Genomic DNA, 25,783 nt, shown 5'->3' on the forward strand with positions numbered 1-25,783 from the left:
TGCCAATATGTTGTAATCATGGTAACAAAAAAAATGTTTCTGGGACCATCTGACTCATCTTGTTAAGCAATAACTTAGTTCTGGGAGTCAGGACCCATTAAATGAAACTGGAACTACTTACCAAGAAGCCATCTATCTTACCTTCCCTTAGACTATCAAAAGGTGAAGAGGAGGAAGAGGATGAAAAGAAGCAGTAGTAGAAAAAAAAGGAAAAAAAAAAGCTTCGTAACCCTATTTCAGTGTGTACGGCTACATCAAATATTTTCAAGATACTAAAAACCTAATTCGGGGCGCCGGGGTGGCGCAGTCGGTTAAGCGTCCGACTTCAGCCAGGTCACCATCTCGTGCTCCGTGAGTTCGAGCCCCGCGTCAGGCTCTGGGCTGATGGCTCGGAGCCTGGAGCCTGTTTCCGATTCTGTGTCTCCCTCACTCTCTGCCCCTCCCCCGTTCATGCTCTGTCTCTCTCTGTCCCAAAAATAAATAAACGTTGAAAAAAAAAAATTTTTTTTTAAACTTAACACAAAAATCAAAATTTCAATATACTACATTTATATTCATGCCAAATGTGGATGAAATGTAAATAACACTAAAATTCCTCTCTATTTAGTCATCAACATCAAAGGAAAATATTATTTTCAGCAATAGCTTCTTTCTTCTTAGTTTCCTTCAAACAACTTAAATAGGAATGAGTAAAATGGCTGGCTCAAAATCATTTCATTCAACATGCTCAAAGTAAATAAAACAGCCCAGTCCATATTATCACTAAATGATAATTTATCTAACTCACTGTAATTTCCATCAAGTAGCCAAAATTTGGTTACCTCTGTGCTACTTTATCGCTAAAAAAAGAAATCCTCGTAACATAATTAACCTTTTGCTCCACAGAAGTATACCTTTATTGGATAAACTAAATTCAGACCTCTTTGAAAATGTAAGTGAGCCCACCAATGTGGCCTCACAGAACTAGTATTAAATAGTACGTTAATGGGGCGCCTGGGTGGCGCAGTCGGTTAAGCGTCCGACTTCAGCCAGGTCACGATCTCGCGGTCCGTGAGTTCGAGCCCCGCTTCAGGCTCTGGGCTGATGGCTCAGAGCCTGGAGCCTGTTTCCGATTCTGTGTCTCCCTCTCTCTCTGCCCCTCCCCCGTTCATGCTCTGTCTCTCTCTGTCCCAAAAATAAATAAATGTTGGGGAAAAAAAATTAAAATAAATAAATAAATACATACATACATACATACATACATACATACATACATAAACAAATAAAGGTGCCCTAAATTCACATTTTCATTAATCAAATTTCGGGAAAAATGGAACAACTAATTACATACCTCTAGCTCCTAGCAGGCAGTGACCACTCATTCACAGCACACAGCATAGCATGCACAGCATTCAACAAATGCTGCTGAACTCAATTCCACACTGCCCTCCTCCAAGCATTAACAGACTCACTAACATAAAAGGATTCAACAGCATTAGGTATCCAATAGTAGCCTTCTCTATTTAAACTTTTGTCAAGTCATTTTAGGAACTACAAAATTTTATTTTAACCCAGAGGCATTCAGTGATAAAATTTTCTTCAAATAATACTTTTTGTTAACAAGCAGAAACAGAATAAAAGATAAGATTTTTATTTTTCCTAACTTTACTTAATAGTATTCTTAATCTTGCTCCATAAAGTAAAAACTCTTCAGATCTGTTGTTTCATACTCTGAGCAACTACTGCCCACTTACCCTAAACAGAAGGAAGGGAGGAACCTGAGGATCTGTTTTTGCTCTGGTCACAACTGAAGATGACCCCACAATGCTAATTACAATCACGTCGACTAACCAACATTTACAACAGGCTTTTTATATCCACATGCCTTTTATCCTAACTCTAGAATTCATGGTTCAGTACTCTGTGTACTTTTTGGCATTTTCCAGAAATTCAATCTTCAGAGAACAGCTTCATACTTAACACATCAGCATTTTGTCTTTGGTGACATCAAAGGCCATACTTTTGAGAAAAGAATAATTAAGTTGTAAAAGACGCTTTGATTTCAAATGTCTTCACCAAATAACCAAAGACAAAATCTGTAATTTAATAGAGTGCTTATTAGCATTATGCAAAGCACTAGACTAGCAGTAAAATATTCCACTGCTGGTTCTTCCAAAGAATTGACATTTACAACTCACTGGTAACTTACATTTTCCCCCTATTTTCAGGAATCCAAAAGCCAACAAAGGATAACCTTAAAGACTTTTTCAATTATAAAAGAAACACAAATGAACTGGAGATACTTGTAATTTTTAAATGATCTAACTAAATCTATAATTTATATCATAGTTCTTACAAGTTAGTGTCAATGGATATTTTATTATAAAAGCCAATTCCACAAATCATTTTAGTTCAAAATATTCTGGAAGCAGATAGAACATCAATAATAAAGAGATGGTCATTTAAAATTTTCTTTTCCTATACACAGGAGTGCCTGGGTGGCTCAGTCATTAAGCATCCAACTCTTGATTTCGGCTCAGATCATGATCTCACGGTTCAGGAGATTGAGCCCCACATCACGCTCTGTGCTGATAGGACAGCACGGAGCCTGCTTGGGATTCTCTTTCTCACCCTCTCTGTCTATCCCTCCCCGCCCCGCATGGTGTGTGCGTACGCGTGCACTCTCTCCCTCAAAATAAACGTTTAAAAAATTATTTTCCTATACATAACTGAACTTACTTTTAACTGAGTTTTAAAAACATATAATCAAGGAAAAGGAAATAAAGAGGAAGGTGCCTACTCATAAACATGAAGAATTAGATTTAAATTATCTTTATGTAATAACATTTCTGCCACATTTAAAAAAATCTAGCAAAGAAAGGTAAAGGCAGATGTCATTTTTACCAGTGTTCTAGTATTATAACAAACTATTTAGGGGGCAAGCCTAAGATAGATCAGTATTACAATATATAAAAATGACAAAATACATTTATTTCAGAAGAAAATAAAGATTTCTATATCCATCGCATTCATTCTTTGCATCTCTCAATGATATTTAGGACTTCTTTAACAAAGCACTATATGAACATTGATTCGTGTCTTTATGTTCCTAATGTGACCTCAATTACAATCCTCGGATAACCATCAAACCAAAATTCCAGAAACACTCATCTATTGTGTGTATGTGTGTGTGCATGCGTGTGTGTATTAATTTAAATGTTTGTAATTTAAAATCTATACCATTTCCAGGCAAAATTATTTTGAAGGTAAAATGTTCTTTTTCAAGGAATGCTCAAACTTTTAAAGCCCAAAGACCTAATTCCAGAAACTTCTTAAGTTTAGCTGCCCAACAGTTTTTGTGTGAAAAAGCAAAATTATCTGTAACACTATCTACCTAGACTAAAACTACAATGCATATAGATTATCCTACTTAACCTGTTAGTGCTACTATAACCTAGTAAATCTTTTCACAAGATATGTATCCAGTAATCATAAAATCATTGAAAATCTCCATAAAACAATAATCTGAACTACTGTTCCAATGAATATTTACCTTTCCCAAACTCTCTGCTCCACTATACCCTACTCAGAGATTTCCCAGAGAGAACAGGGAACTCAGTACTTACACAGTTCCCTCTCAGACTCCCCACTTCTTTCAGCAGGCCATCCTAACACAAAAACTGTGCTTACAAAGATCCCATAACCAACCAAAGGTTTTTTGCTTCGATATACCTAGACTGGCGGAGGCAAAATTTTACAGTCCATACACTTGAGAACTAACCAAATAAGTGACCAGGTCATTTTGGGGGGCAAGATACCCTACCTTGGGAAAACTAAAAAGCTGGGGAAAGCTGTGTAGCTCTGTTCTAACTGAAACATCCCACTAATACACTACTGAGCTAAAAAGCCAGTGATTAGTCTGCAGTCCCTCTAGTGTTCAACTAGTTAAATTAACAGTCTCGATATGGCAAAGACTGATATTTCATAACTACTAAGTCTGTTCCACATGCAAAATGAAAATGAATTTTATAAACACAAAACAAGGGGCAAAACCGAATCAGCAGAATCTTAAATTTTTCCCTCTAAATCATTCAAGTTGAGATTCAGAAAGAATAAATCCAAAACTACTTTCAAGTGCAAGATTGATCATCAAGCACCCAGCATGATGCCTAGCACATAACAAGTGAACTATAAATATTTGATTATTGTCTGGTTCCCGGTTTCAACATATAACTATTTCAAACTATCACTTATTCTCAATTTATTGCTACTATAAAATTAGGCACAATAAGCATAAATAAAAACTATTCTGCAAATAAAAAAAACAAATGTAGCAAGGAAAAAACAAACAAACATAGAAAGGGAAATAGACTTAGATGGCATGCAACATGAATGGGAGTAGTAATTCCTGTTAATCCAATCTCCTTGCTAATTCTATATATGTTAATAGTCAGCAAAAAACCCAAAACACTCTGGCCAACTGATAATTAACATATACTATACACTTAACTATAATTTTCAAGGGTTAGATCACAACCCTACTTAAAACAACATGGGACATAATTTCAATTTTTTATTCTAAAATCTCTTCAGCAGCAAAGGCATAGATATCATCAACCATCCTTGCACAGGCAAAGCCAGAAAATAATCAGTTATAAGATACTTTCTTAGAAATCAAATGCTTATATATAATTTAATTAAAATTGACAATGCTGAACGAAAAAGAATTCAGTTTTTATCCACAGGTAGAAATTATGACCAAAACTTAGTTCTAAAATAAATTCATGAAGATTTAAATAGTTTGACAGTGAGGTTCATTAAAGGAAAAATACGACTATGAAAGGCATTTATACAGCATTTAAATCTATGAGCTTTTCATATTCACTTCATATTGTACCATAAAATAAAGCTGTAATTCCCACAGTACAGATAAGAATCAGACTAGCAAATTTAAATGACTTGTCTATGAGACGACATATATAACAGGACAAGGCATGGTATGAACACTCAATCTTATTCTCAGTTAACTTACTATACTTATCTATGGTCTGTATGTCTCAAAAGGTAAAAAAAAATAACAGAAGAATGGTAAATTTCTTCCTGGCTGGCCTCTGTTACAGTTTGGATAAGTGAGGGTTAATAGGAGGGAGTAAGCCACAGTCCAAGACCTATACTTCCACTGAATGCCAGCTAAGGTCACAAATGGAAAAAGAAAATGATAGATGGTTTCTGGCCAAGAAAGTGTGATTCACTAATGATGGAAAGACCCTTCAAGCATCCTCTGGGAGATGTGGCTGCATTCCATGTGTTGCCAAACGGAAATTTCAACCAATACAGGAAATTCAAGCTACTGGAGGGGGGGGGGGGGGGGGTGTGTGTGTGTGTGTGTGTGTGTGTGTGTGTGTGTGTGTGTGCGCGCGCGCGCGTGCGCACGCACAAGCATCCTTGGAAGAGACAGATCGATTTTAACAGTCTTTGAAAAACACCTTCTAAAATTACAGAACTTGTAAAGTACTAACTTGTTATCTTACTACACTTGACGGAAACAAAAGGCTATCTTTATTATAACAAGAGAAAAATGTATATTAACACTAAACACTGTCTATTAAGGATGTCATTGAAAATGTTTGTTAAATCATATACTATCTCCTTTTACCATGTAGTCTATAGCCATGGTATTTTAAAAAGTGAGCAATTAATTCAGGATTTCAGGGTGAAAGAAAGCTCAATGAAAGCTTTCCGTCAATTTCATTCTCTAGTGAAACACGCAGTTCCCGTAAAGAGCCCCAGCAAAGCAATGTTAGCTAATCTTTTCTATGTAGCAAATATCAACTCTAGTGTTGAGCTGGCAATTTATAACATATGTAGGACACCCAAGGTCATTCAATCCATGATTTATTTATAAGTTAACAAGCCTTCACACATAAATACCATGAAGCACTTTTACCCAATAAATAGTACTCTCCCATCGCCTCTGTTCTACAAGACAATCAGAATATAAGCTTTTTGCCAACTGCCCAACTACTTGCTATCTATAACGCTAATGGAAATAATTTATGGAAAACTGTTCTATTTTAATAAAACTTTTAGAATTAAACTGTAGGCTGTAAAAAATAACCAACTGCAAAAAAAAAAAGGAAGAAATTTCTATTACTGTCTTTTCAATATACAGTTAAAAGGAAATCAATGCATCAAAACAATCTTTCAAATGTGGTCATTTATTTTCTTTAAAACAGTCTTCTAAACAACAGCATGTTTTTCTCTCTGATTCAAAATACTGGGAGGACTTCAGAATATTCAATGGTACCACACTGATAATCTTTATACAAACTTCTATTACACTCATTCACTCATTAATTTATTCAACAAATATGTGCCAGGAATTATGCTGATCCTGGAATTACAATGATAAGCAACAGTCAGATGCAGTTCCTGCCTGCCATGCAGCCTACAGAGAGCTTTCCTTCTAGTCCTATTCAAAAACTCCCAGGGGCGCCTGGGTGGCTCAGTCGGTTAAGCATCCGACTTCGGCTCAGGTCATGATCTCAGGGTCTGTGAATTCGAGCCCCGTGTCGGGCTCTGTGCTGACAGCTCAGAGCCTGGAGCCTGTTTCAGATTCTGTGTCTCCCTCTCTCTGACCCTCCCCCGTTCATGCTGTCTCTCTCTGTCTCAAAAATAAATAAAGGTTAAAAAAAAAAATTTAAAAAAAAAAACAAACTCCCAAAAAACCCAACTACCTACGAAGTCCAAACTCCTTGGCCTAGTGTTTAAGCACCATCATCATCAGGCACAAATATGCATTTCCAAATACACAGTCAACTTCTCACCTTTAACTCTTCCCAAATAGGTATTCCAAACTTTCCTACTCTATATTCTCACACATGCAATCCTATATATGTGAAGCATGCTTGTCCTAACACACATACATATTCATCCAAATACCAAAATATTACCCATTCTTTAAGGCTCAGCTCAAGAATCAATTCTTCCTTAAAGCTCTGCCTCCTTCCACATAACTCCAAAAATCCTGTATGCCTCTCTCAGGACACCTATAATAATACTCTATGTACAAATGCTAGGCCCTCTATTTGTCAGCTTCTAAAAAACAGAATACATTTTGGATTTGGTTCTATATTCTGCAAAGCACCGAACACAATGTAGGTTCAATAAAAATCTGTCGAATTAATACATGGTGGTAACTAAATATTAAAGATTAAACAGGGATGAATGCTTATGTTTCTAAAGCTCAAAGAATGCTTTTAAAACATCCTCTCATATATTATTTTATCACTGTTACACAATACCATGAATTTTAATGTGTGGGCAACTGAGCTGAATTGGTACTGACCTCAAGACACCCCATGAAAATGTTTTCGCCCCCTGAGGATCACTGCCTCGTTGTACATTCAAATATGTTTGAGGGCTTTGGCTAACGGAGTTCTCGTTAAAGAAGACTTTACTTTAGCAATGGGGATAACTGTCCAAGCCACGTCTGCTTTTCAAATCAAGAGCCCCTCTTTGTTAGACTCTTCATGAAACCAACTAACGGCAGGATAAATTTTTCCATAATACAGTCACTGTCAATAAATGTTATTTCCTCCCCTAAACAACCAGAGTTGTATGTAGTTTTTCCAAGGATGCCACAGCAGGTGTCCTTTCCGTTATTAATACACACTAGGTGACTTTTAAATAAGTTAAAAACATAGTGCCTGAAAGTGAACTGAGAGTATCTAAAGTTTTCTCATTTAGACTAAATATATTTCTGTGTAAATTAACATGCCCTCTTATAAAGAGAAATATTAAAATCACTTAAAATAAGTCCGAGATTACCTGTGAAAAAATAAAACAATCTTCACGAAGAAACCTCATCTTGACAAGGTTCTTCACACTTCCTGATTCAGGCAGTCATTCCACAGACCCTTGCCTATTTGCTAACAGTGTCAGAAAGCAAGCCTTCAAAAAGATTAACAGAAAGTCTGACCCCTCCCAAGGGTAGCAAAGCCATAAATAAAAGTATCCTTTTAATGGAAGATACTTTGCATGTGGCATTATATTAAATAGGAGGACAAAGTTTCCAACAACAGATCTGTGAATGCTCTAACCTTCACTCTCCCATTGTATATATATACACTCAATCTTTTTAAACACAAGATACTTTGTCTTCATCCAATTTTTACGTTATTAATTTTTTTTTATCAAGGCAGTTCTGCTGCATGATTAACTACAAACTGCAGGGTATTATTCTATTCTATCACAATACCCTGGCAACCAGCTCATATTCAGTTACACTATCACAGCACCAAAAAAAACAAAAACAAAAAAACAAAAAAACCCACCTAATTGTATGATCATGTGGATATTGTAGAAGCCCTTTAGTTCAATCCTAGATGGGCCTCAAGAGGATAATGCTTATTCTGTTGAACTCACTGCCAAATCACAATATGAAAGAGCCAGGATCAAAACAAGACCCAATTATACAAAGAGTACATTTTATCAATGTCGGGCTTATAAGAAATAGGTATGTGGCCCAGTACTTGTAGAAAATTGTTCAAAAATATTTACACAGATGGGGCTTTAAAGGACATTATCACACACTCACTAGCCATAATGATATTCAATGAGCATCTCTCAGGTACTATCAGGACGGCATCAATCACAAAATACTCAAAGCGACAGAACCTAATTTCATAATTCTCTAGTACTTAAAACAGATTTCCAAACTATTGGGAACTTTTGGGGTGGGGGGAGAAGCTGCATATTTATGTGTTATTTCTACATTAAGATTTTTTTTTAAAGATACGCTGAGTAGAGCTATCTATCAAAGTCTAGCTACCATTTGCTCAAGCATCATAAAACAAAATAGAAACAACTTGTAAATACTTTTTCAAACAATTATTCATGAATGTTAAGCACAGACATCTATAAATTGATTTAGCCTGGCACACTTTAAACAGGTCCGGAAACCAAGCAACTCAACTAAATGGTAGCCTCAGCAACTACCTCCTGCTTCCCCCAATAGTCACCCTGTTCTTTACCATGTATTTCTGATTTATCGAAGTCCGAACCTGTGATAACACATCTATAAAAGGGGGGGGGGGAGATCCTCTTGATAACAACAGATATGGAAAGTTACTTCAGTAAGATATTTTATAACAGCAAATGTAATCTCATATAAAGTCTAAATAATCAAACACGTCATACTCCTGTCAAATTTTTATGACTCCAAAATTATTTTTATTTATCTTTACTTTCCCTTTATCTTCAGTTGTGTGCTTAGCAGACTAGATGTTTATGAGCTGACATTATTGGAACCAACATTTGCCAAGTGTCACAGAAAACATTTAAAATCAAAAACGATAGGTCCTCTGTCCAGTATTATGCAAGCCAGTGTTCTTTCTGTAAGTACAGGAAATAGATTTGATTGGATATAAATAGAATTAGAAGAGTTATGTGGGTTTTATGTACGATGGTTTGGTAAACTTGATATGCTCATTTTATGTGGCCCAATCACATAGTTTCATATATATTATATATATAGCTTTGCAGCCGAATAATGGTTTCGATTTTAAAATTGAAATATGCGTCTGGGTTCCACTATAACTAGTGGCATGACTAAGTCACGGGCTTTTTCTAAGCTTCACTTTCCCTTTGGCTAATTTCAACCGTATAAACGTGAGAGGACATTCTCTGAGTCCTCTCAGTGACGACCTAGGAGATGCGTGCTCACCAGCTTCCTTCCTTAGAAAAGCCCAATTTCATTGGAGGGACTTTTTACTTCGTGTCCTATATAAAAACCGTGAACAGTGAAGCTGATGTGATGCCATCCGATTGTGTCAGCAACGGATTTGCTTGTAAACTGGGCAAAAGGTGCTGTTCCCTAGATACATAATTTTACATCTCTACCTCACTCAATTTTAATATCCAAACACATAGTTTTTTCTGTAACTATGTAATTAGAGCATTAAATCCTACTAACAGTTGAGCTTTGTCTCCAATTTGTTACATTCACATTGTTGTATCAACCTCCCTAAAGAAGAAATTAAAAAAAGAAACTATATTACAGGTCAAAAAAATCTTCACACCATCTTAATGTACAAGAACCTCTTCTAAATCTTCAAGTTTTTTTTTTAATTTTTTTTCAACGTTTATATTTATTTTTGGGACAGAGAGAGACAGAGCATGAACGGGGAGGGGCAGAGAAAGAGGGAGACACAGAATCGGAAACAGGCTCCAGGCTCCAAGCCATCAGCCCAGAGCCTGACGCGGGGCTCGAACTCACGGACCGCGAGATCGTGACCTGGCTGAAGTCGGACGCTTAACCGACTGCGCCACCCAGGCGCCCCTAAATCTTCAAGTTTTGTATTACAGAGCAAGACTTGGAAATAAAGCGTACATAAGAGGCGTGACAAACAAGCTATCCTCAAAACTGCTAAATACGTCTGCATCAGTCACTACATATTCACCACTGAAATTACTGACATAGAAGGGGAACGAGAACTGTAACATACCAAATCACGGTTTCTCTAGCTCTACATTAATTTTCAATCCTACTTGTTCCAGTGGCGACTTTAATACCCCATCAGTGGGGTTTTGCTCAGGTTTACTTTATACAAATAGGGGACTTTATATCAATGCAAAAATATCAAACTGTAATGCCTATACTTACCAAAACATAAATCCCCCCTAAAAATCCACTGATTAAACTTTTCCCCAAAGCAACAATCTTTAAATTATAATTTTTTACCAACTGTTTAATTTTCCTATCATTAGAACATAAGCCCTTTACATGCTATTTCACCACAATCTCAGTATAAATGTCTCATTTTTCATAGAAAAAGCTAATTACACGGTTCAGTAAGTTGCCTGTGGTAACACATCGATTTTATTTACATTCCACAGCTAGACTTTAGCTTGTTCTCTCAATTGCAAACATGTCTAGCTTAATAATTCTATCTAATCCATTCGATCTTTTTCTATTCTTCATCTGAAAGAATTCTGACTTGCACCATAACTTTACAATATAAAGGCGCTGCTTACCAAAATATTAGTAAGTATTCCATTTTCCCCTTTAAGGATATAATTTATGATTTTCTATTTAATATTTCAGTTAAGTATGCACTGGAATCATTTGGATAATTATCAATGAAAACTATTACTATTCTGTAGCTTTAGCACAAAAATTCTTTTAAAAATAAACATAAGAAAACAGAACACACTATAATTAGTTTAAAAGTCAGAAATTTTATATCAAGACTTGAATAATTTAGATCCAGTGAAAACAAGAAATACTTACTTCATAAACTATTTAGAACTAGCTACCACCATTTCCCACTGATTACGTGCTTTCACTAAAAGTGCTGTTTCTCATAACATACAAATGTATTCTTCTACTACTACTATGTACATAATAACAGATATGAAACAGATACAAAAGTTAAACTAAAATTTACTTTTCAGGTGCACTGTGGTCAAGAAGTATAATGCCATGTAATAAAATCTCCATATAGATGTTGGTATGTAAAATACTACAAATCTAGAATGATGCAAAAAAAAATTCACCTGTTTTCAAAATCACCAGAATCATATACTTGAAAATAAACCCAAACAATAATTTCATTCCTGCCAATTTTATATGTAACAGGGTCACTATTTTCCCAAAAAGCAAAATTTTTCATTTCAATTAAGAATAAAGTTATTTAACGGGGCTCCTGGGTGGCTCAGTTGGTTGCGCATCTGACTTCAGCTTGGGTCATGATCTCACAGTTCACAAGTTCAAGTTTCCCATAGGGCTCTGTGCTTGACAGCTCAGAGCCTGGAGCCTGCTTCAGATGCTGTCTCCCTCTCTCTCTGTCCCTCCCACTGCTCGTGCTTTGTCTCTCTCTCAAATATTTTATAAGAAAAACATTATAAGAAAATTTTTTTAATGTTTATTTTTGTGAGAGAGAGAGAGAGAAAATGCGCATAAGCATGATGATGAACAGAGAGCGAGGGAGACACAGAATCCGAGGCAGGCTCCAGGCTCTAAGCTGTCAGCACAGAGCCTGACGCGGGGCTCGAACCCATGAACCGTGAGAGCATGACCTGAACCGAAGTCAGACATTCAACCTGCTGAGCCACCCAGGTACCCCTAAAAAAATTTTTTTTAACTTTTTCAACGTTTATTCATTTTTGAGAGACAGAGACACAGCTGAGCGAGGGAGGGGCAGAGACAGAGGGAGACACAGAATCCCAAGCACACTCCAGGCTCTGAGCTGTCAGCACAGAGCCAGATGTGGGGCTCAAACCCACGAACCGTGAGACCATGACCTGAGCTGAGTGAAGACACTTAACCAACTAACCTACCCAGGTGCCCCTAAAAAAACTGTTTTAATTAAGAAAAAAAAAGAAAAAAGCCATTCACAATGTTAACTAAAATTATTCATTTTCTCAAAGATAACCATAAATCAAAATTCAACTGTAAATTCAGACTATAAGATACGTAGTAATATATTCCTATATACGTTATTGCTTATGATTTTAGAAAATTCAATGTCAATACTTTTCTTTTTAGTATGGTAAGCAGTAAGGCTATTCAGAGTTTGATTCTACCATCATAATCTGCCTTGGTTAGATCTTCAATGCTTTTCTTCCTTCTCTTCTCTGTCCCCTTACCTTTCCTGTTACCTAAGAATGTAGTCTTTGGGTGCCTGGGTGGCTCAGTTAAGCATCCAACTTCAGCTCAGCTGAAGATCTTGCGGTTAGTGAGTCCAAGCCCCACATCAGGCTCCATGCCAACAGTGAAGAGCCTGCTTGGGATCTCCCCCTCGCTCTCTCTGCCCTTCTCCCACTAGAGCTTGCTCGCACTCTCTCTCTCTCTCTCTCTCTCTCTCTCTCTCAAAATAGATAAATAAACTTGAGAAAAAAAAAAAAAGAATGTAGTCTTCTTTGGATCTCTGTTATTTTTAAATAGCTCAAAGTTAGGTTTTTCCTCAAACCAGACTGAAAAGCTGTTAGGGCAAAGGATATTCACAGTATCAGAGTTTTGCCCCAAATTCACCAATAATTACAAAAAGAAAAAGGTATCTTTACACAGTAAAAATCTGGTGGACGCTATCTTAAAGTAATCAAACATCAAAGGATCAATATTGGAACAGATGAACATGATATGCCTCTGATGTGATGTCACAGAAGTACTTATCACCTAACTCAATAGTCTTGCCAAAAATGTTTAACCTGGATCTAATCATGAAGAAACAGACAAATTCAGATTATGAAAAATTTGACAGGACAACTGAAGTGTTTGTTGCCTTCAAATTACATCAATACAATGAAAACGTCCTACATTTTCATAGAAGTTACATGATGAAGTGTTTAAGGGTAAAGGTTCAGGACTACTAGATATTACCTTCACATGGTTTAGCCAGAAAAAAACTTTGTCTTCATGTCTGTAAATATTTTTCAAAATGAAAAGCACAGAGGGAATTAGGTTCTGTATTGGAAATTGCTAAACAAAGCCTTTATCAATCCCATCATTTGAGATTGTACGTTATAGTTGAAGTATACAGATGAGAATACCAGCAAGCTGACTCTCCATTCTCACCTCTCAGCCTCCCTCATCCTTACAAAATGCCCGCTTGTCCCCAGAGACCTGTAATCAGTGCAGTGGAATATAAAACAGTATTAAAGTGTCTTAAATTATCTTACACTGGCCAATGTCAGAAAACCAGATCCCCTTTTTCTAGCTCTCTAATGTCTAATGCTGTTTTTGCAAGTGTCCACATCTCCTGGCATAGGTGGCAGCACGATGAAAAACGTTTTATTTTATGAAAAATAAAAAAGATACTTATGACTATAAATGCAACAGTGAAGGCAACAACTGCCAATCTGCCCCTACACTGACAGTAAAGCCAATTGCTAAGGCTTCCAATATGATTCTTTAGAGGTAGACAGGTGTATAGATGTATATTTGTCTATCTAGTAATAATCAAAAAGGGAGAGCAGATCAATTTTAAAATTATAGACAGTGCATATTTATAGACAAGTTTCTTTACAGAACATATATAAAATAAAATGGATATTTAATGCCTTACTTTTAATTAGGTTTCAATCTCCTCACAATATTAAATTGTTTAAAACTTTAGGTGTATTTATTATAAGTTAACCTCCTAAGAGTACAATACTATGCTATGTTAGAACTATATAAGATGGGTTTCATTCAACAAGCATCACTTAGCACATACTAGGCCATACAGAATACTTGTCCAGGGACTTTTTTTTTTTAACGTTTATTTTTGAGAGAGAGAAAGAACACAAGTGGGGAAGGGGCAGAGGCAGAGGGAGACCCAGAATCCAAGCAGGCTCCAGGCTCCAAGCTGTCAGCAGAGAGCCCAACGCAGGCTTGAACCCATGAACCATGAGATCATGACCTGAGCCAAAGTCATGATCAACCAACTGAACCACCCAGGCACCCCCTGGACCAGGTACTCTTAAGCTTTGGGTTAAGCTATCTTCAGTTCGTAGAAGTCTGAATTTGCCCTGTTTACCATTTTGGGGTTTCAAGAGAGCATGTCTTTCCAACCACCAACTAATAAGCAATGAAACGGCCAGAAGACGGTATTTATAAAATAATTTGTCTGGCAGATTAGGAAAATATTACATGATATTCATCTCTAAAATTCAAATTGAAAATGTAGAAAAGAATTTAGCCAAGCAAAAACAGCAAAGGTATAATAAAATAAAATTGGCAAGGACTATTAACATACAGTTCAGTATGTAATCACTGGTATTTTTAAATTTAAATAAATCTATACCTCAAACTAAATGCAATGGTTAAGTTCATAGCTCAATTTAGAATAAAATAATTTATTACATTATTGCCTTCCTGCTCATATCCATCTTATATATAATCTTCCTAATTATGTCTCTTTCCAGATCAGAAACCTCCAACAATTCCTCAAAATCTATCAAATTCAATGCAAATTTGTCTTCCTTTCTCCAGTGCATTCCACATTACGGCCCACCTGCCCAGGCTCTCAGTCTCTCCTGACTATTTCACAAATAGCCTAAGTTCCAGACAAACCTGCCCTTCACACCATTTGTTCACTGCCGGCAGGCCGCCCTTTGTACAGGCTACTTCTTCTGATTGCGACAAGGTCCATCCCGACCTAGATAGCTCCTTCTTACCCAATAAGACACACCTGAAGCCTCTGGGCTTCCCATCACCTCCTTATCCTCTGTTCCCCAAGACTGAATATGATGCTTCTGCAAGATTCTATAACTTAATCATTTACAGCTTACTTTGTCACAGCATAATTATGGATTCACCTCACTAATTCCCTCAATAACACTGTGAGCTCCTTAAAGATAAGGACTCATTTTACATATCCAGGGCTGATCACAACTCTTGCCTAAGGTTAGAAGTTCAATAAACAGATGAGAAACCAAGAAGGTTATCAACCCTGAGCACTAGGGCTCACAGTGTTTCTGCTGTAAGTTTATAAAACACTTGTGCAATGGTCCTGAAACTGTCTGCCCATTGGGAAAGTAATCTACTACATTTCTCTTACATGTACTTACAGTGTTTCTCTGCAATATGCACATGTGTGTGCTTACACAATATGCATAAGTGTAGAGTTTTCAAACTCTACACTTATCAAGGGTAGAGATTACATCAAAACCCTACAGCGGGACCCACTGATACAGGTACTTGAGCATGGCCACAGGGAAGGATATACACATATTTGTGTTCAGCCAGTGCCCTAATTCAACACCATTGTGTGGAGATGGCAGTAAAGTTACAAACCTACCTTACAGAGATCCAAGAGTCACACCTTAAAGTTCTGATCTCTTCGTAATGCAATTTAAGGTTTATTATGAAACTCTGTGTATAGGAATCTAGGTAATTTTTATCATTATTTGGGGGGGGGGGGGGAGAGACAGAGAGAGAGAGAGAGAGAGAGAGAGAGAGAGAGCGAGCACAAACAGGGGAGATGGGCAGAGGGAGGGAATCCTAAGTAGGCTCCACACTTAGCACAGAGCCGGACACAGGGCTCAATCCCATGACCTGAGGCGAAATCAAGTCAGCCACTCAACCGACCAAGCCACTCAGGCGCCCCTAGACAATTTTCATATGTACAGGGAGGGATATCCTCACTGCTCTAACATTTTATAACGTTTTATTATTCTAAGTTATTCCACCCAAATATTAAAACTTAAAATCAAAAATAGAATTACTCCAACCTTAAGTATACTTTAAAAATTAGTAGTTGAGGTACATTAGCAAGCGCTGAATGCTCTACAGAAGAATCATTTTAAAAATATCAAAATAGGGGTGCCTGGGTCGCTCAGTCGGTTAAGCGTCCGACTTCGACTCAGGTCACGATCTCACGGTCTGTGAGTTCGAGCCCCGCGTTGGGCTCTGGGCTGATGGCTTGGAGCCTGGGCCTGCTTCTGATTCTGTGTCTCCCTCTCTCTCTGCCCCTCCCCTGCTCATGACCTGTCTCTCTCTCTCTCAAAAAATAAAATAAATAAGTACATAAATAAAACATTAACAAATGTCAAAATATTTGAATTTTGATGTATGGGTTAACTGTCTTTAGGCTAACTGTTCTCTGTGCTGTTCTAAGTAATTTAACTTTTGTTATCCTTATAACCCAATTTACAGTGAGGAAAGCTGAGGCAATGATGATGTACTTGACCAACAATACACAACTAGCAAGTGACTGAGCAGGGATTCAAATCTACCCCATGCTCTGAACCACTATGCATGCCATACACTAAAAACAGCAATTCCCCAGATAAGGGCCCAAAAGTGTTTATCCAAGTGACAGGATAGGCTATAAATGTGTTTTAGTGTTCTCTCCAACTATTTCATAGTTACTTCAAGCATTTAAATAAAACATCTAATATTTTAAAGTTAACCTGTGTGTCAATCCTGCAGGATTATTCTCTATGGGAATACTTTATACAATAAACCAAAAATGCTTGCTTTAGTGCTGTATTGCACTGTGAGGTCTCTTAGTAGTATGCTCTTTCGAGTACACTGTAAAGACAAAGGGAACTACCAAATAAAAAAATTAAAAAGCATCTGAAGAAACAATAAAATGTCCCTAGAAAATACTGGGGCACCTAGGTGGCTCAGTTGTTTAAGCATCTGACTCTTGGTTTCAGCCCAGGTCATGATCTCACGGTTCGTGAGTTCGAGCACTGTCCGCATGGGGCCTACTTGGGATTTTCTCTCTCTCTCTCCCACTCTCTGTGCCCCCCCTCACTCATGCACGCTCTCTCAAAATACATAAAATTTTTTAAAAAAAGAAAAGACAATGTTACAATAATGGTACCATTGTGCTTAATATTATAGGGCTCTGTTAAAATGTATTTTATGAAATACATATGAAATGACTCTTACATATGAGAAAAGAACAACACAGGGGCTCCTGGGTGGCTCGGTCGGTTGAGCATCTGACTTTGGCTCAGGTCATGATCTTGCAGTTCACAAGTTTGAGCCCCGCGTCGGGCTCTATGCTGACAGCTCCGAGCCTGGAGCCTGCTTTGGATTCTATGTCTCCCTCTCTCTCTACCCCTCCCCTGCTCATATTCTCTCTCTCAAGAATAAATAAAAAACATTTTTAAAAATTTTAAATAAAAAAGAACAAAACGATTCCAAAATATCTTCAATTTGTATGACTACCAATTAAAATATTTCCTTTGTACCTTTTTCTCATGACCACTCTACGTCTCATATTCTCCCTCACTTGAAATAAAGTTGTCCTTATGCCACTCATTTTTCTAATTAAGTTTCAAATACTTTCTAAAATTAGGTTGAACCACATAAAAGTCCCCTTTTCAACCACTTTTACCTATGGGATGGGCGCTTCACATGCTTTCATCTAAAAACCTTCCCCAATTCAACATATCAAAAAGAATAAATGTACTTAACAAAGTTATGACTATTCCATTACTGTAATACTTTCCTGGTAGCAAGTAAGAGAATAAAGTTTATACTGTTTTCAGACTCAATAGGTTAGAAAATAAAAATAAAAAATGATCATTCTCATGAGCAAACATTCACAATACATTGTAAAGTGAAAAAGACAGAGTTACAAAACAGTATGATACCAATTTCACTTATACATAAAAATACCAAATATTACAACTCTGTTTTAGACTTCGTGATTTTTATTCTCTTCATCTGACAGTTCTGTTTTCCTAATTTTTTAATTAAAATGTAGTATTACTGTGGTTTATAAAAAAGTTTATAGGGGCGCCTGGGTGGCGCAGTCGGTTAAGCGTCCGACTTCAGCCAGGTCACGATCTCGCGGTCCGCGAGTTCGAGCCCCGCATCGGGCTCTGGGCTGATGGCTCAGAGCCTGGAGCCTGTTTCCGATTCTGTGTCTCCCTCTCTCTCTGCCCCTCCCCCGTTCATGCTCTGTCTCTCTCTGTCCCAAAAATAAATAAACGTTGAAAAAAAAAAATTTTTTTAAAAAAAAAAAAGTTTATAAACAGAAGTCAATCTTTGCTTAATTCTTTACCAAAAAGATATTTAATTAACCAATGAAATAAATACATGTGCGATCTAAAACAACTATGAAAATTTTAGATAGTCTACATCTTTTTGTTAACTCAGTAACAAAGCCCATGAGAAATAACATAGTAACTTGTTATTTCTAAGAACACTGATCACGTGCTTTGTTGGTATGGACAAACAGCTTTACTCCATACATGAAGTAAATAAGCCTAATTAACAGTTGGGTTTGGTTTCATCACTATTATAAAATGATAATTTGTGCTGCTAACAAATAAAGACCAGACCAAGAAGTTCAGACATAAGCTATCAATACAGAGTAGAGAAACTGAAGGACATTAAAAATCAGAAGTAAACATGAGAAATAAAGGATAAAGAAACAAAAATGTTATATTCCTCTACTACATGTATAAAAAAATTTTATAACAAAACTATATGTTTTGATATTTAAACGAACAAATATAAATGCTATAATTATCTTCTGGGGGTATCTTATTTTTAAAATTCTGATAAATGGAATCCAGATGTGGATTAAACTAATTAAACTAATTTTACCTGAGTTCATTGCTAACTACCTAAAATAAGCTTTGATATGTATATAAGTTCTAAGATTCTGCTGATTAACCAGCTAAGTAAGCAATCCTACCCAGACTGGGTTCTTTTATTTATAAACCAAACATTCTAAAAACTACAGGGAGAAAGGTTCATGTTGAATAGACAAATGGACCATAAGGTAAACAGCTCAATTAGTCCACTGTGGTTTACTGCCCTCTGGCTGTTGTGGCAAAGGATATCACAGATTTAAAAAAAAAAAAAAAAAAAATGGCTGCAAAGAAAAGCTAGGAAGATATCAAACAAAACTTGGCAGGAAAATTCTTAGGCATATTCAGACACCTTAGAATAGAACCTCAAGTACACATTAAAGTTAATTTTACTCTTTCCTTTAAAAAAAAAAACACTAAATATATCAACTGACAAAACATTTCAAACATTATCTGAACTTTTTCAACCACAAACTAACAAAATATAGAGTAGTTTGGACATAATTAAAGTTGGCTCTAGGAGAGTTAAGTCAAAAAGGGTTAATGCACTACCCTAAAGATTGTAATTAATCTTGATTTAGAAAAATTATTTAGCATACTAAATGGAAACATTTAGGTAAAGAAGTAAAAAAACTTTACCGACATTCAAAGAATAGTGATAAAATTTCCCCTGGTTATAAATCTACAATAAATACAAAAAATAGCTTAGAGTAATGAAACTCTTAGATTAATTCAAAGTTTCCACATATCAGCTATAATCTGAAGTTAAAAATTAGACAACATTGGAGAGCAAGTATTTCCTGGAATCACCTAATTATATAAAAAGCAGGAACAAAACAAAGGAAAACTTGCTACCTCAAAATCAGATCAGATTATTTAATCTTTCTACAAAATACTATCCAATGTCATCTCATAATCTTTTCCAATAAGGCTTGTACTAACTTTTATTATCACTTTACAACTTTCCATCAGTGTTCAGCTGGTAATGAACCACAACAGCCACAGTCCAAGAAAAAACAATTCTGTTCATTTCACAGACTTGCTAATTACTCACAACTCACTATCATTTTAAAACAGTGGATCTTAGCCTTGTTCCACCCCAAAACACCCAGGGGACACAGTATTTTCCTTTAGTAACAGTGGCTCACAGGTTCTGGTTCCTAGCATGACTGGGAAACAACAAGCAAATTTGAAAAAAATAACGGAAGTAGAAAGAAGAGGAGTAAGAGTGAGGATATTCCTTTCAAGAGACATACCCATTAAACACTTGAATTTTTCTCAGCAAGTTTTAATAAATTCTTTTTGAAACTTACTACTGTTAAATAATCATAATTTTATACACACACACACACACACACACACACACAATGGTAACAGTTTTTAAGAAAAAACAAAACCTTACCCTGCAGTTCATGATGTATTACACCCACTAGGTTGGGTTCGTCTCCCCACCAGAAAATCCATAGCTCTTTGCAATCTGGTTTGACATCGCGACGCCATACACACAGCAAGTTGGCTTGCAAACAGCGGATGAAACTTAACAGGATTGGATCATCTTGGGCTGGGGCTGAAATTATGGGTCCACAGTCCCCATGCCCTCCAAAATTGTACCTACGCCATTTGATTCCCGTGAGTTCAGCCTGGAAAAAGACAAGAAAATTACAATGGTTTTGATATTTCTTTTTACTTACAGAACACTTAAAAACAGGCTTCCATTACAGATAAGCAAATTTGCTACAATAAATATTGTCACTATACTTCACCTAAGAGTTCTCTTACTGAAAAATGTTTGTCAATCTTCCTTGATTTTTAAAGGGAGAAAAAATTCATTTTTAAAAAATTTTTTAACATTTATTCATTTTTGAGAGTGAGAGAGACAGAGCATGAGCAGGGGAGGGGCAGAGAGACAGGGAGACACAGAATCCGAAGCAGGCTCCAGGCTCTGAGCCATCAGCCCAGAGCCCGACGCGGGGCTCGAACTCACAGACCGCGAGATCATGACCTGAGCCGAAGTCGGACGCTTAACCGACTGAGCCACCCAGGTGCCTCAAAACTTCATTTTTTTATATCAAGATTTCTACATGGCTCTTCATATTAAATACCAAATCACCACAAACAAATGATTATTATTTCCGGTTGAACCATTTTTACCCAGAATGTACTATAAAGTCCTTACATATAAAATCTATTTTCTATTATTTCTTATTTGATTCATAAATTATATTTAGAAATCAGGTAAGAGGAAGTCTAGGTGGCTCAGTAAGTTAAGCATCCGATTCTTGATTTCGGCTCAGATCGTGATCTCACGGTTCATGAGACCAAGCCCCATGTCTGTGTCTGTGCTGATGGTGCAGAGCCTGCTTGGGATTCTCTCTCTCCCTATCTCTACCCCACTCGCACACACATGCATGCTCACTCTCTCTCTCACACAAAAATAAATAAATAAACATTTTCAAAAAAGAAGAAATCAGGTAAGAGTTTAAAAAATAAGTTCAGAAAACTGAAATCATTTTTTCTCAAAGAATTTCCTCAATTCCTTCCCATCCAGAAGCTAGTTTCAATCTTTCTTAATTAAGAAAGCAGTTATCATGCAGCATCATAGTGCTTCATCATTAACGCCAAAGCAAGCTACTAACAAAACTGATGCAAAGTTATCAGCAATTTATTCATGTTTTTGTCTTTTGTCTTCCAAACACATTTTAAAACATGGAAACTAAACCAGCTGCAAGCAGAACCCGGGTCTTTATCCCATTACCTACATTTGTACTTTAAAATTTCTTAAATCTTAGAGGGGGCTAAGCAGCTAAAACTCAAAGATGGTTCAACACAAACAGAAGCTGAATTCCTTATTTAAATAGCTATAAACTACAACTATATATACAAAACTGGTAATAAAAGGGATTCATAATATCATTCTGCACAAAAGACTCCATGTGTCCCTTGCATTCAATCCTTACCCACTCATCTTCCCTCCCCACCGCCACCAAGTCAATTTTTGTCAGTTGTTTTTCAAAAATCAAGTATAAGACAGAAAAAAACAGTATCTCCTGCTAACATAACTGAAACAAATTTAAAGTGCTGAAACAATCAATCACCATAATGAACGAAACACATTTAAGAAAAAAATATCAATTTTATTCAATCCCATAAAATGCGTCACTTCAAAAAAAATTGTTCCAAATATAATAATGTCCAAATTAAAACTGTCTGGCATTCAGTGACTTACCCCCCTTCACATTGTGAGATATGCAAATCCAATCTCTAATGAATATTCTTGGTAAAAGCATCATTTATGCTTTCCCCTTTATGCCACTTTGTTTTCTTAGTATGAAAGTACTACATGGACAATGCAGTAAGTTCAAAAATAAATAACATAAATTAAAAGTAAAATAATCACACCAGGAGAGGCACCTGGGTGGCTCAGTCAGTTAAGCATCCAATTTCGGCTCAGGTTTGATCTCACTGTTCCTGAGTTCAAGCCCCCCATCAGGCACTGTGCTGATAGCTTGGAGCCTGGAGCCTGCTTCAGATTCTGTGTCTCCCTCTCTCTCTGACCCTCTCCTGCTCACACTCTGTCTCTCTCTCTCTCTTAAAAATAAACATTAAAAATAGTAATAATAATTTTAAAAATAATAACACCAGGAATATTTTCCATAATCACATCAGAAATAATTATTAGTATCTTAATGTATGTTCTTCCTGTTTTTCTGTACATAGTTTTTAATTTAGAACCATATTACCATGGCTTTATATCCTGCTTTTTGACTTACTATATTTATACATATATAATTTTATATATATATATAAAAATTACTATATTTACATATATATATAAATTATTCTTCAAAAACAGTTTTTAGGGGCGCGTGGGTGGCTCAGTCAGTTGGGCATCTGACTTCCGTTCAGGTCATGATCTCGTGTCTTGTGAGTTCGAACCCCACGTCAGGCTCTGTGCTGACAGCTCAGAGCCTGGGGCCTGCTTCGGATTCTGTGTCTCCCTCTCTCTGCCCCTCCCTGCTCATGCTCTGTCTCTCTCTCTCTCTCTCTCTCTCTCTCAAAAATAAACATTTAAAAAATTGTTTTTAAAACAGTTTTTAATGTTTGTATAATACGTATGTATTCACTGGAGAAAACATAATTTATCCCGTAATAATTAGACAAACTTTCATTTTCACTGTTATAACTGGTAAACACCCTTGCATACTGTTATTTTCCAGATGACTTTCTTAAGAGAGACTGCTTGATGTAGAATTACCAAAGAATATGAATATTTTAAGACTCATGGATGAGTGCTACCATACAGTTTTTCAATTAGTAGTCCCACTAATACAAATAACCTCCTCCCAAATTGCGTATCTTCTTAAATACCTGCCAATTTAATAGAATGGTATGTCCCTGTACTAATATGTAGTCCTTTTTCAGTTCAGAGGGAATCATTATCATATATTTAATCGTAAGTATAATCTGGGGCCTGCCTTCCTGGGTTTGAATACCAGCCCTACACTCACTAGCTGTAAGTAGCAAGTCTTAGCAAGTTACTTAACCTTTGTCTCTCTGTTGTCTTACCAGTAAAATCAGGATAACAGTATTTACAGAGTTGATTAAATGAGTCAGTATGTATATACTTAGGAAGATGCCTGGCATATGGCAAAAAATATAAATGATATCACTATCATTACTAGTAATGACAGTACTATTTCTCCTTGAGTTGTTTGTTCAGATCTTTTGTGCATTTTTCTTGCATACAAATCTCTTTATTTCTTCGAATGAAATCAATGTGTACGTATGTGTGTGTTTAAAACAGAAAGCCTAACATCAATTTTTAAATAAAGGTCAAAGAAGTAAACTAAATAAAAAGACTTAAGAGGCAGTTGAAATCAGAAGAGTTAAGTAAAAGACTAATTTTTCTTATAAGCACCTAAGATCATGTTCTGTGCCCAAGGATCTGGGGGTTGGCGGGGGAGACAAAAGATACCAATAAATATAAATCCCTAATATGTACATTAACTATATTTAAAAGGTTAGAAAATTAAGATATATCAGAGATTGAAACATCAGGTGAGTCAGTCCCCAAGAAATCTATGAACAGCAATTTATTCACTAGAATACTTTCACCTGTAACATCCGGCACGGTTCAGCAAACAAAATATTTGGCTTTGATTCAGGAGAATGATTTCCTAATCCCAGCACTTCCACTAACTTCCTATCAGTGCTTCTCTGGTCTCAGTGATAAAGGGAAGCCGCTGCCGCCTGCTCTATATTCTTTATGGAGTTGTTCTAGCAAGTGATATAACACAAATGCAAGTGATACAACAACAGAGCTACAAACTTAATCACTTCATAACTAATTCAACCAGAAAAACTGAAAAATGTCCCATTATCTTAAAACAATTTCGTTCATTACCTTAAAGCTAAAATTAAATATCATTATACCAGTCTTCACTGAAAAATCTAACAATGAAACACCATTTAAGCCTAACCAAGATAACTAAGTATAAAGTGAATGTGCAAAGGCTTAGCTTTAAATTTTGAATGAATTAATGTTTGATAAGAGGGAAGACAACTCAGGGGCACCTGGGTGGCTCAGTCAGTTAAGCGTCCAATTCTTGATTTCGGCTCAGATCATGATCTCACAGTTCGTGGGTTCTAACCCTGCTGTCAGCGCAGAGCCTGCTTGGGATTCTCTCTCTCAGCTTCTCTCTCCCTCTCTCTGCCCTTCCCCCACTCATGCACACATATGCTTTCTCTCAAAATAAATAAGGGGAGGGGAGGGGAGGGGAGGGGAGGGGAGGGGAGGGGAGGGGAGGGGAGGGGAGGGGAGAGGAGAGGAGGAGCGCCTGGGTGGCTCAGTCGGTTAATGATCCAACTTGGGCTCAGATTATGATCTCATGGTTTGTGGGTTCAAGCCCCAGGTCAGGCTCTGTGCTGATAGCTCAGAACCTGGGGCCTGCTTTGGATTCTCTGTCTCCCTCTCTCTCTCTGCCCCTCCAGTGCTTGCACTCTCTCTGTCGCTCAAAAATGAATAAACATTAAAGGGGCGCCTGGGTGGCGCAGTCGGTTAAGCGTCCGACTTCAGCCAGGTCACGATATCGTGGTCCGTGAGTTCGAGCCCCGCGTCAGGCTCTGGGCTGGTGGCTCAGAGCCTGGAGCCTGTTTCAGATTCTGTGTCTCCCTCTCTCTCTGCCCCTCCCCCGTTCATGCTCTGTCTCTCTCTGTCCCAAAAATAAATAAACGCTGAAAAAAAAAATTAAAAAAAAAAATGAATAAACATTAAAAAATTAAAAAAAAAAAAAAAAAAAAAAAAGGAAATACAACTTCGTAATACTGAAATACTGTCCAAAAAAAATCCTATCATGGATGTGTATTCAATTAGACAGCCTCATATACCATGATCATGTTTATAGTTAAAAATCAATTCCACACCAACTACTATTGACCCAATTTCTGACACAAGTACAGATTTCCAAGCCTCAAAATCCTTTATCTAATGATTCCAAAATTGTGAAGCAACCGTATAAAATATTTCTAGATGCAAATTATCCCAAAATGCAGTATTTCTCACTGGCAAACAATCCATAATCATACTTAAGTTTAAAATTACATGGTTTTTAAAAGATGGAATCCAAAAGATGGAATTAAAATATACAAGGAAAAAACCCAGCACGCACATGTATAGAATAATAACCCCAACTTTGAGCACTGATGCATCACCTATTTAACACCAGGCACCACAGCAGGGTCTTCACATAGAATTTCTAAC

General features: G+C 36.7%; 1 protein-coding gene across 2 annotated transcripts in view; it reads right to left on the reverse strand.

Moving 5' to 3' along the window:
- MED13L (mediator complex subunit 13L) overlaps window positions 1-25,783 on the reverse strand; it is a 306,114-nt gene that overhangs the window by 248,977 nt on the left and 31,354 nt on the right. For both annotated transcript variants that reach the window (XM_043557691.1, XM_043557690.1), the window contains exon 2: window positions 20,426-20,663. In XM_043557691.1, coding sequence (XP_043413626.1) covers window positions 20,426-20,663 — 238 coding nt within the window. The remainder of the gene's footprint in view (window positions 1-20,425; window positions 20,664-25,783) is intronic.

This window comes from Prionailurus bengalensis, chromosome D3 (genome assembly GCF_016509475.1).
Source record: "Prionailurus bengalensis isolate Pbe53 chromosome D3, Fcat_Pben_1.1_paternal_pri, whole genome shotgun sequence".
Lineage (NCBI taxonomy): Eukaryota > Metazoa > Chordata > Mammalia > Carnivora > Felidae > Prionailurus > Prionailurus bengalensis.